Consider the following 12,900-nt stretch of genomic DNA (forward strand, 5'->3'; position numbering starts at 1 on the left):
ATATATGTAAACACCTGGTTTCGATATGTAACACTTTTAGTATTGCTACTGAAACACTCCAAAAGGAAATGATTTCACAAGAAAATAATGCAGCTTTTGTGATGTTGCGTGTGAAAACATGCCACTCGGTTAATGACTAATTGGAGCTCTCAAGCCGCGTCCAAAATTAACAGAGGGCGCTGTCATATCGCTTCCATCTAGTTCACCAAACCATTGACAAGCTGCAGTGTGGGACTGCAGACAATCACAGTACGGCTAGGTGATCACTAATAGTATATGATTTTGTTTGTAATTATTGAAGAGATCTATTGAACCATATCTTTTTCAGTTTCAAGTCAGACTAGCCTACTGTATGTGTACATGCAAGTTCATCCGTCATGTTCGTATGCATGTGTGTGCTTTCGCATGATTGCGTTACTTTAATTCAAAGATATGTGTGAACAGCTTTATAGATCATTACTATTAGGACTGATAAGACAGCGCCCTCTGTTGCAATGCTGGGGCACCCCGCTAACCTGACAACTTGGTTACATATTTCTCAACGAATAAAGTGGCAAGTAGAATATAAGGATATGAGGTTTAGCTGGATTGATAAATTGATACAAACACTTAGACACATTACACTCTTGCAAACATGTTCTAACAAAGAAGGAAAGCATTTCTACTGGAATGTGACAGATAGAAACATAGACAGACAGTCAGACAGACAAACAGACATATTTATAAGTGGAATGTGATGGCAAGATCATTTACTTTACCCAGTTGTACTATCAATCATATCTGCCACCTACAGTAGCACATTCTACAATTATTGCTGCATGAAAATTGCTGACGTCATAGAAACAAGAGCATCAATGATGCAGTATCTCAATACTGGAAGTTTTAATTTTGATTCCTAATTTCAAATCTTTGCTCTGTCTCTACAATTATCAATATCAATCATGGTACAACAAATATATAACTTGCATTTTTGCTACTTTGCCACGAATAGTCTCTGCAGGTTACACTTTATCCTGCTAGTCTTGCCTTTAGCGCTCATTGCCTGTTAGTCGAAAGAACGACGTTGCAAGGTTTAGTAATGTCATAGAATATTTAAGAACTTGTTTTTCATGTGGTATCCTTCATCTTAGGTCAGTCTCTGTTGGACTTTTTGGTCATATAGTTTGATGTCAATGACAACAGCCAAATTAGAAGAGGCGAACAACTCGACCATATTCTTGATGCCTGCCTTGAGAGCTAGGCCTATTGACCTACTGTATGTTAATGTAGACTGTAGTGGTGACTACCATCAAAACTGTGTCCACTTCTAGATATCAAAACAACCCACGTTTTTCCATCTCAATTTTTCGGACATGAAGATTTCATGGATTTATGACTTGGAAAAAATAATGTAAAAGAAGATTACAAGTTTTTATATGCAAGTGATGGGTGGCCTCCTCTTCCCCTAATAGCCACCTCAGTTCCTCTTCATTTTGTTATTTTATTTTAATTCTTTGTACATTTGATGTCAAACATTACAGGTTCAAAAGAAAGCTAAACATACTTCTTATAACCTTATACATCTTAGGCCTATATCCTTATAAATAAAACATAACCTTATACAATTTTTATTGTCTTATCAAAGTTGTGATGCTATGGCCGGCTCCTCTTTTATACGTACCCATCAAACAAACTTACCCTGGTCCTTCCTAGGAAAAGCTGTCTGAACACCAGTACAATGCTAATGTGGCTATCACTGAAAGCCTAATAGGCCTAGTGGCCTATATATATATATATATATATATATATATATATATATTTTTTTTTTTAAATTGCACTAGGCCTACAGTAAATAGCCTTCAGAAATACAAGAATGTGTATACGTAATTATGCAAAATACATGAAGGGCAATCAAACAAACTTATCATGGCCCTTGCTCTGAAAAGCTACCTGAACACCATTATAGTGTTCAACCGATTATGCATAACAGAAAATACCGATTACTGATTATTTTTTCATAATCGTACCGATTCCGATTATTTGAAAATGAGAAAATATCCCGTTTATACGAAATCGGTAATAAAGTTTGACAGAAACAATTGTTGTGATTTTCCCCAGTTTCCTTTTGCTTCGTTGTTATACAAGGCTCTAAGGTACCATTTTGTATGTACCAAATTACCTCTGGAGTTTCTCGGAAAGAAATTTTTTTTTTTAAATTTCCAAAATACGGAGATATGACATCCTACCTAGTCAGCACTGTGCTAAGCGAATGGCCTAACCACCTCGACGTAAATGTCACCTGTTAATGGCTTGAAATGGGCTACGAATAGTTACTCAAAATATCCATCTCAAAAAGTATCTCAGACAAACCATCCATCTGCAATCTTTACCAAAGTGTAAATTTTAATGACATATTGCCTTCATTCCGACAATATTTTGTACTTATTTTCAGTATTATACCGTTTAGAACAAATAGAAATGTTACGAACTTGAAGTTAAACATACCTATTCGTTACCTATATAACTCCATTCAGGTTCAATTAGAATGTGCAAGCTTAGGCCAAACTGAAAAGCAAATTGTACCATCGTAACTTGTTTAAAATTACTCTAAAATGTAATACCAGATTGATGTAAAGAAATAATAACAACTAGAAACTACTCCAATATAAAATATAACATTCCCTCTATAAGACATATCACTTACATTACCTTCCAAACAAATGCCGATTTCCAGCAAATTGAAAGTTGTAAACTAAGCTACGCAATTTTTTTTTTTTTTTTTTTTTTGCAAACCGATGGTTAGGCTACATTTCCCATTGACCTAGTGTGGTTGTTAGGCTAACATGTGGTCGAAGATTGCAGTTTCCGTGGATATTTTTAGTTTTTATTTGCGACACAACTAGAGCGAATAAACAGATGTCAAGTTTAGATTTCCATGCAGTTGATTTAGTGTGAAGTAAGGCTACTATGTTGTCGGAGATTTGTGAGGATTTTAGGTTATTTTCGCTGGTACTGCAGGCCGTAATTTACCACGGGAAGTTCCCGGTGATTGTGCGCGACCCTCTCGCACTGCTTCAAATTTTGATGCGGGGTGAGAAAACTGTTTGCGCGATTCGCGATGCAACTGCAATTCCTAGCTAAAGCAAACGCATGTCACAATTAATTTTACACAGACACCTGATATAAAGAGGGCGATTTTTTTTTATTTCATTTTTCTTTTTCGCACTCGTAATTGTGCTTTAGGAGGGCTTTTTAGCACTTGCGAGGGCGAATCGCCCGTTGCCCCCGCTTATTTCCTACCCTGTCCAGCACATTCCTGAATTCGCGAAATTGCTATTGCTGCTATGCTTACTGTGCCAAGAAATATGCAGCCAATAACCACGAAGGAAGCAAAATCGGCGACCCTGGCAGCCTAATTTGATGAAAGTATACACTGTGAAAGACGTATAGGGGGTGCCTTTTTTTAATATTTCGTAGTAAAAGAACAAACCTAATTCATCAGTTGATATTTTCAACTTCCATATGTTTTTGAATAATGATATTTTCACCTTCCATATGTTTTTGAATAATCGGTATGACATAACTGGTATTCCACGTAATTTTTACCGATACCGATTATGTACCGATTATGCAATATTCGTACCGATTCCGATTAGGTTAATCGGTTGAACACTACACCAGTACTATCCTTAAATGGATGTTACGTAGAATTCAGCAGTACAGAATGTAATTAGCATGCAATACACTAACACCTCGCGTACCTAACTACAGAAAAGAAAATTGTTCGCGAGGGTAGCCATTTTCGTATATCTAACATGTAGCTGTTATGAGTCATAGCCAATCTGCTACAAAACAGACTTGGGGGCGGGGCTTAATCATCAAAAACGGACCTTTTTACTAAAAGTAGGGGCGGCAGCTCAGTGTTGTTTTAAGAAAGAAAAATCATTTAAACATCAAATAAAGCAAATAAAAGCCATTAAATGTCATATACATGTAGTAAAATTCTTATTAATACCTACCTGTAAACAACAAATGGAAGTTTAAAATTTTAATAAAATATATAATACATAGGACCCTATCTTAGACGATACCACTGTTGAAAGACAGTTCTATTCTATTCTCTTTCATAAAACATAAGTTTTGGAGCGTGTGCAAAACAGGTGTGACAAAGTGTGTTTTCAGTCCAAATTTGCCCGATTTGGACATAAATCGGTGAAAAAGTCACAGAATGAGATACAATTCTGGAATAAAAAATGGTAACTTTTGTTGGTCTATATGATATATTCTTGCTCTGGAAATTCCAGAGAAAAAGAACTTTGTTTGAAGACGCTGAAAAATTTTTAAGAGAAGAGAAAGTCCCACTTACTGTTACAATATCTCTATACATGTAATGTATTGAGATAAAAAATATATTTCGATAACATTTTGGCTATGTACACTCGTATTTATTTGACAAAGAAACACATCATCTCTGACCTCTTGTTGAGCGAAGTGGACTTTATGGTCAGCTATAGTGATTTATTTAAATTTAACACAGTAGTGAATTCAGTACAAACACATAACATTTATAACATAGGTTACATTTCTCTTAGGATTTACTGTGTTAGGCTATCTGCAATCATACATGTGCTATACACTGAAATAATCAAAGGAATTGGTCTCGATGCTGTTACATGTGATTAGTAATCTACTTGTTGGTACAGTTTGTCTTAGACTAATGTGTTTTTGCATCAATTTTAAATACTTGAAAATTTGAGGGACTGTTCTTAGAGCTATTAGCAGCCTAGGATGTAACTTGAATATTTTAACTATTTACAGTTTTTGTGACATTCTAGCAGTCTAAGACACACTGTAAAGAATCTCTGGCAACTCAATGACAATTAAAACTTCTTACCTCTAATAAACTAATGACAACATACAAAAGGACCAATATTTATCAGAGTCAATCATGCAACTCAATTTTTCCCCTTTTTATTTTTGTGTCCCTTTGATTGCAAATTCCTTTGTCAATCTTACTACTGAGTGTGTAAAACGAACAACTGCCTGTCCCTCATAGCTATATGGTGAGAAATGATGCAAATAAAACACTCAAATTCTGAATACTAGCACATTAGCACGAATACTTATTTTCTGAAGCATATAAAACAAAAGCAATATCACAACCTGGTTGAAAACTGCTAACAGTATCTGAGGCACAGCAACTGTGAAAAGTCTCTGAACAACCAAAACAAAATACACTTCTAGGCAACTTGGGTGGTAGAATTAGGAGGGGTATTGACCGGTACTGATCGTCCCATGAGGGTGCACCATGTTAAAACGTTTAACCAGTTCGCTATATAGGCTGGAAGACTGCTGAGGTTGTCAGGAGACAGGTCAGCAAGGAAAGGGAATTACTGTTGCCAGCTTTTAGCCACACGATCAAATTAACAATGTGCAAATACTGAAACATGCATCTTAGGACATGTTGAATAGTTTACACAACTACTTCAACAACCATGCCATAAGTATTCGGCGATGACAACTTATTTATAGAACATGACAATGGAAACGAGAATAGCTGACTTCTACGAAGGACCGGTCAATACACCGAAAGTAAACTTGGGGGAATTACAGCCTCCGCGATTATTAAAGTTTATATACTGTCATAACCAAAGTTCCGTATTTAAACTTAAGAATTAAAATTGTACCATTTCAAAAGAATGTCAAGCAAATTCAAACACTCTGAGAAATTTATTGCTACACCACACGTGAAGGAGTTACTCAGATGGTACCTACTACTACAGTAACGGTGCAAAGTAGGTCCTGTTTCACGCCTTGATTGTGAAACAAATTATACAGCCTACATAGCTGTGTGCATAGTGTAGTGTACACACTTCACCATATACAAAGCAGCTTTCAGTAATGACAATGAATACTTTAGACTGTTATGCAGTAAAGACATAACAGTCTTAAAATGGTGTCATGGGGTGTAATAAAGTGATGACAGGATTCCTTAAATAACATGTACAGTACACGGTAGGTGTATGACGCCGGTTTGGTAAGGGAAATATCCTGCCTTTTAAAAACAAAGTATTTATAGACATCATTGCTCTATTGCAATACTGCAGTAGCTGTTTTGGTAATTTGGGGTCAATTTTAACAAACCCTATCCTGAGTAAATTACTCTCAAAATAGAATTACAATTGCTCAACCCTTTTGTCGATGTCTTTCATTATGCCCAACGACACGAAAAAAAAAAATTGGAAAAATGTCTTTTGATTCTCAACACTTCTTTGTTAAAAACACATATTTGATATCAGCATTATTAATCACATGCAACAAGCAAAAATTGGAAAATTTCAGAGTTTTCAACTATATTGCATTTACTTAATTTATCGTCGAGGTAATGAATTACACTGTTATGGGATTTCTGTATCCAATTTAGCATTTTTGACAAAATTTACCAAAACCAACTTAAATTACTACTTTAATAACAAAAAAGTTTAATTTATAATAAGTTTTTTCAAGGACTTTGTTGAACGTGTCAATAATGTAAACATACAAACCTATTTTTTTTTTCAATTCACACACATACATACATGATTGTACTTTAATAATCAAATCAAATCCAACCTGAAGGGACACTTTTCACCCAACAAATTTTAATTAAATTTATTCACTGCTGACAAGCATTTTTCCACATCATTTATTTACGCAGAAGGCCGCAAATGGTACCGTACAGTGGTGTTTAGAACACTTCCAAAACAGGCACTATGAGTTAATATAAACTAATGAAGAGCCCTTGCAACGAAATAATTATGTGGAACACATATAAAGACTCGGAATCTCGCAACCCTTTAAATGTACTTACATCTAACAAGCTCAGCATCATGATATGTTCAGACAGGACGGGGATAATATGATAATACAATGTTGCCAGCTTACAAGTTTTGAAGTATCCAGCTGGTTGCTCTTGTAACAAAAGCCTCTCCCCCTGCAGAAACTGGAGCACAAGATAACCCGAGAAACTCCCTGGTTTGGGTATAAGTGGGTTAACCATTGGTGACTAAGAGACATGTGTTGTGGCCTTCTTAAATGGTTGATAGGAAGTAATAGGGTAGAGGGTTATTTAAGGAGCAGCATGAAAATGTTACTAGTTTTTTATAGGCTAGGGAATTAAATCTGAGTGTGCATGTACAGGAGAAAGGTAATACATTTTTAAGTTATCTTTCTTCCTTAAAATCCAAATTTGTGTTTATATTTTCATAAATATTAAACTTATATATAACTCATTAATAGCTGACTATCAGAGTTAAAATAATTTGGATTTGACATTTTGCTTTATTTTAGAGGAAAAAACCTCTAAAGAAGGAAATTAAGGCAAGTTTGCAAGAACATTCCAATCTATTTTTGGATAAATATATTTACAATCTTGTGGAAGGTAACCTTCAAAGATTCAACTTGAATTATGTTGTTGTAGGTCAAAGCAATTTTGCAAATTTATAGAAAATATGACAACCCATCCTACCCCATTTGCTAGAAATTCTCTGAGATGTTTCAGGCTATTCTCAAGGAGTTAATAAATGAAGAACATTCTTTATTTGATAAGTTTCATTCAGTCCTGACTTGATTTTTTTATTACCCCAGGGGTACCCACAACTGATGCTGAAATTAGTCCCTTCGTTTGGAGAAGTTAAAAAAAGGTTGGCGCCTCGGTCTGACAATTTTGTTTTTTAAAACTCCTTCAAACTGGAGCAGACAAGCTCTGCCCAAAAATTTAGTGGAGGTGGCATAGATTTAACAGGTTTCATCTGAATAGAAAACGGATATCTGGAAAACTCTAAAAAATAAAATAATTCACAGCCAGTCTCATCTCTGGGGCTTGAGGAATCAATCAGGGGAGACTACCGGTAAACAACTGTGACGGCAGACGATATTGATAACGTTTTCAGATGATACACTAGGGATAACATGTTACGCTAATCACGTCCACGACTTGAAACAAAACCTTGGACGTGTCCAGACGTTACTTTCCCCCTTGCATCTGCTTTCTTTCTTTATTAATGCTAATTTGCAAAATTGGGTTCATTCTGAGGTTAGAAGAAGCTGCCAATAAAACGACATTTAAATTCAAAATCGATGGAAAAATTCATTATGTGGCCTCCCAGAAATAATCTGATTAAATTTGTTTTAATTTAGTCGGAGGGGAAGGGGGAGGGAGACAACTCTCAGGTCAGCACCCCTTCCTTTGTATAACCCAGTCAATGATATATTCACAAGCAAGGTAAATGTTCCTCCTTAAATGAAAGACTTCCAAATAATCAAAACCTTTAACAGAGTCTGGTTATATGCCACAGGTTGTTCAACACTATGAAAAGAGATCATGCCCCAGAGTTTTCTTGGGCCCTCAAGCGTGTTGGCTAGAAAAACTTGAAACGGAATATGATACCCAAAGAGGGATTCCTGACGATATTAGTCGCTTATTAATCTTGTACAGTGAAATATGATTAGTTTACCAGGTGACGGAACGAATACAATTCTAAAAGATGCCATCTGAAAAATAAGTAATGAGAAAAACGACAGATAACGTCACCTCCGTGGCAACAACTTTACCGTGCATAGGTAGAATGGAAACAGGTAAGAGAAGAGTGAAGTAAATTTACTGATTTCATCATAAGTTTACATGATAGAGAGAGAGAGTGGATTAGTTGGGAGGAGATAGGTAAGTGAAAAATCAAAACAAATCTGGAATGATATAAATTTGCACAAACACTTGTAATAATGATGTGGCATACAAGTATCCATCTTCTCGTTTTGAAAATACTCCAAAACTTACTGGTTTGGATATTTACGAGCCACTAGCATACCTGTCTCCTCACAACCTTAGCACCTCGTTCTACCGTGCCTAGAATGAACTGGTAACCTTTTAACACTGCGTGTCCTCTATGACCGACCTCCCCAGTCAATGCCCTTCCTTCTCATTATACCATCCAAAGTGTCTACATTATGTGTTGTTCGCCTGGTTTTTTCCCTGTTCCATCTGCTCTTTTTGAAAAGTGGAACCTCGATAACCCTGAGGTCACTGGAATTGAATTCCGCTCTAGCCAAAAATATTGTTCCTCTTTTCCATTATTGTTTATGATTTTCCACTCATTTTTTCGTTAAATATTTCGTTAGATATTTTCTCATGTTTGAGCAAGAGGGATGTAATTAAGATGAGACAGGTAAGTGGATAGCAAAGTTAAAATTTGTAAATTTTACTTACCAAATACCACACTTTGGACCATCGCTCGTCATTAAAATGTGGCTCATACCCATCTTGTACTATTTTTGGACCTATATTTTGATCTAGATTAGCTGCATCTAAATTTACATAATCTCTCTTCATTCTGCTTTTTATTGTTTGTTGTTCTATCCATCTAACCTGTGGGGAAGAATAGATGAAAAAAAATATATGAAAATATTTAACAATTCGTGAATCATGAATATTTAGCAACTTAAGACACCAATCTTAAAAACATTTTACACAACTACTGTGCTGTAGGTATCAGCAGATTGAGAAAGTGCAATGATGGGGAAATGAAGTTACAGAAAGCAATATTTGTGATTCAGATCTAGTCAATAACCAAGGAAATAACTTGACTATGGACAGGCCAGGAAAAAAGAGGTAACACGGGAACCTCGTTCCCGGGAAATTTTAGTCACTCGCGGGAAATTTTGGAGCAGAGATAAAAAAATAAATCTTCGTCACTCGCGGGAAATTTTGGAGCAGAGATAAAAAAAAAAATAAAAAAACAGACAGCAAAAACATGAAGAGGGAGGAAGAAAGAAAGAAAGATGGGAAAGGGAAAAATGAAAAGAAATAAGATGTGTCCGACATTAAAACATCATATGTGAACCATTAAATTAGCACATTATACTCTATTATTACCGATTTACCGTCAGTCACTATCTGCGGGTCAATATAGGCCTACGTGCACTACGTGACCTAGGCTACACCAAATATCGAACGTTACTTGGGCTCAGCATGTTACGGGTCTTCAAAGTTATTCTGAAATTTTCGTTATTTATTTTTCCTTCAAACGATGATTGTGAAGGTTCCCATGTACAAAATCTTACCCTTATGCATTTCACCTCATTTTGTTATAATAATTATAACGATTTAATAAATTTTGAGCCAAAACCGCAGGGAGTATATCCAGTTTAAATCCATCTTCGCACAGGACTGTATATTATTATAGCCTAGGGTACGGTACTTGTACACACTGCTGTGCGGTACTTGAGAGTTGATGCTGTAGTGAAATGGATTCGTGTATTAATGCGGGGGGTTCCACGATGTCATTTATAGTTATCTTTCGCCACTTTTTTAATTTTTAAGAGTTTTGTACGAAAGATTGATATTGTACGTATTGAAAGTATATTTTCTGGAGTAAACAACAGCCGATTAACGATATGAATAAATCTGTACTATTCTTATGTATGTAGTTCATAATCCCGTATTTACGTAGCCCCTATGTTACATTCTTATTGTCTGAAGTTCCAAACACGTGGTGACTTGTTGATAGTTAAAAACTTTTCATTGTGAACTTTTGAACTTGAAGGGGTTGCCTTATTTCAATATCATGGAATAGTGGGGAACTCCCAATTTCTTTTTGCGTACGGATTACTAGTTTAATCCATGTGCGAACGTGATAATCTAATATCTTACGTCGAGTATGAATGAAGGATGGTGTGGGTTGCTTTTTTCCAAGTTTTGTGCTTTTCTTTTGGAAGTGTATGTTAAAACACAACGGCCCTAATATAGCGTGTTATTTTTTATATTTTTTATAACCGTGCGTGTAAGAGTATGTACATACTGTAGCCTAGGCTATGCATATTGAATTTATGACATTGACAGTCTCGTTACTAAGTGCTTTGAACCATAGACGAAAGTTGATGAAAATACCGGTTGTAGTTACGATACCGGGAATCATGTTGCAACAAAACGACTCATGTGCTACCGTAACATGGTTTAACACATGTGTAATACACTGGCAATCACTGTAAAAATGGGCCACCAAATCGCGTCAACTGGGTCTTCAATTTTCAAAAAGCTTCAGCTTCTGAGGGGGCACATCCCCCTCAGACACCGCCTAAAATGCGTTCCGCGGGAAATCCGACTTTGTCGGATTTATGTTCCAGGGAAAAAAACATTTTTTCTGACCGTGACTATGGAAATGACACTTGATTAGAAAATTTGGTAGTAACAACGAAAATAGCGGTAGGCTAAAAATTGTCTATCATTGAGGCGGTCGGGGACAGTGTTGAAAGTGTTTCCAGATCAATACTGGATACTAGAAGTGAGACTGCAGTAGCTATGAGCAGACAGGTAAGAAGGAGTGGTGAAAAATTAAATTTGATTTACAAAATTTTCTCTGTACTTTTCCCCACATTTTAATTTGGAATATGAGATGGTAGCCAGGTAATGAATACAAGTTCTCACTGGGATACTTGCGAACAGACTTTCAGTAGAGATAATTAGTTAATAGATATTTTGGCATTTAATTAATTTCAAAGCTACTGTACTGTAGGAAGTACAGTAATAGTACAGTACTATGCTAAGTCCTTAATCTAACGGAAGAGGAGCCACTCATGCAAATGAAATGGTTAAAACAAACAATGGGACGAGGGGAGGATTGGACAATAACATTTGCAGATATACTTTATCAGTCTCTCCATATGGAGGTATCACAAGGTTATGTACAATAACTATTGAAACTACGGTAACCATATTTGCTAAAAGAAGTTATTTGGCATTAGAATTATAGAAGCCAAACTTTTACAGTAAGAATGTTTTTACAGACTTTCTCTTGGATATGTTTCTGAAGAGCATCTTTTAAAAAAAATATATATATATATATTGTTGGGGGGGGGGATTTTTTTTTTCTGTTTCCTCTTAAATGTCCTAAGGGATAATTTGGCAAAGGAAGTTGATAGTTAAAAAAATATTTGCTGTAAATTTTCTCTTTAGATCATCCTTTGAAAATCCAGATCCCGAGAGAATATTTCATCACAAAGAATAGAAACCTACTTTTATCTAGTTTGGTGAAATTTTGGCAAAATTATCTGGCAACAACTATGGGGAATGATATTGTCATCATAACATTCTTACAAAAGAATTTCATTCTGATGACATCATCTGCTCGAGAGCGATTGATAGAGCTGTGTTTAACGTGGATCCATAATCAATTTCTGATAAGTTTGTAGATATATGAAAAAGGCAATATTATTATCACTGAAGAAAAGGAAAGGAAATAAGCTGCATGTCGACTGTTTTTAATGAGAATGGAATCATAAAAATTGCCCCATTTCATATAAAGCTTCAAACGTCTTAGATAATTTCCTTTTTCTTTTTTTTTCTGATTCCATTTTCAAACTGTCCCACTAGAATTTTTGGGTGAAATATTAAAGTGACTACTACTGTAAACACATCCTGGAGAGTGAAAGGCAACCTGGAGTTCTGGACCAATAAGCTTAGACGGTGTAAATAATTAATGCAACCTGGAAAGTCTTTTGGGTATTGGCTGCATCATAAAAGGCCACCCAGGTAACTCATACCCATGGTTTATGTTACTTTCCCGTATTAATGATAAACATAGTCGTATATATTTACATATATATTTCTCCACATTACTGCCAAACCACAGGCCCCACAGTGTATACCACAGCGGGGAGCAAACATGAGTGGAATTCCGTCCACAAGCACATACCTTACACCATGGGGCTTTTGTATTAAAATATCATCAATAAAGACTTCAGATTTAACAGACTTGACAAACGTACACCTCAACAGTAATTTATCAATCAAGAATTAGGGGTAGTTCTTTTTTTACAGAGAAAAATTTGCTCTCTAGCTCTTGGTGGTAGCCGTCTCTGACAGTGAACCATTGTCCCAAGACCAGG

General features: G+C 35.8%; 1 protein-coding gene and 1 long non-coding RNA gene across 4 annotated transcripts in view; both read right to left on the reverse strand.

The window, feature by feature from the left end:
- LOC139978424 (furin-like protease kpc-1) overlaps positions 1–12,900 on the reverse strand; it is a 73,214-nt gene that overhangs the window by 34,567 nt on the left and 25,747 nt on the right. For all 3 annotated transcript variants that reach the window (XM_071988640.1, XM_071988641.1, XM_071988639.1), the window contains exon 4: positions 9,224–9,382. In XM_071988640.1, the coding sequence (XP_071844741.1) occupies positions 9,224–9,382 (159 nt within the window). The remainder of the gene's footprint in view (positions 1–9,223; positions 9,383–12,900) is intronic.
- LOC139978429 (uncharacterized) lies at positions 1,381–4,391 on the reverse strand. Its single transcript, XR_011796963.1, has 2 exons — positions 3,528–4,391; positions 1,381–3,494 (listed from the first exon to the last, which is right to left on the reverse strand). It is a non-coding gene; the product is annotated as an uncharacterized lncRNA (long non-coding RNA).

Source organism: Apostichopus japonicus, chromosome 13 (assembly GCF_037975245.1).
Source record: "Apostichopus japonicus isolate 1M-3 chromosome 13, ASM3797524v1, whole genome shotgun sequence".
Taxonomy (NCBI): domain Eukaryota; kingdom Metazoa; phylum Echinodermata; class Holothuroidea; order Aspidochirotida; family Stichopodidae; genus Apostichopus; species Apostichopus japonicus.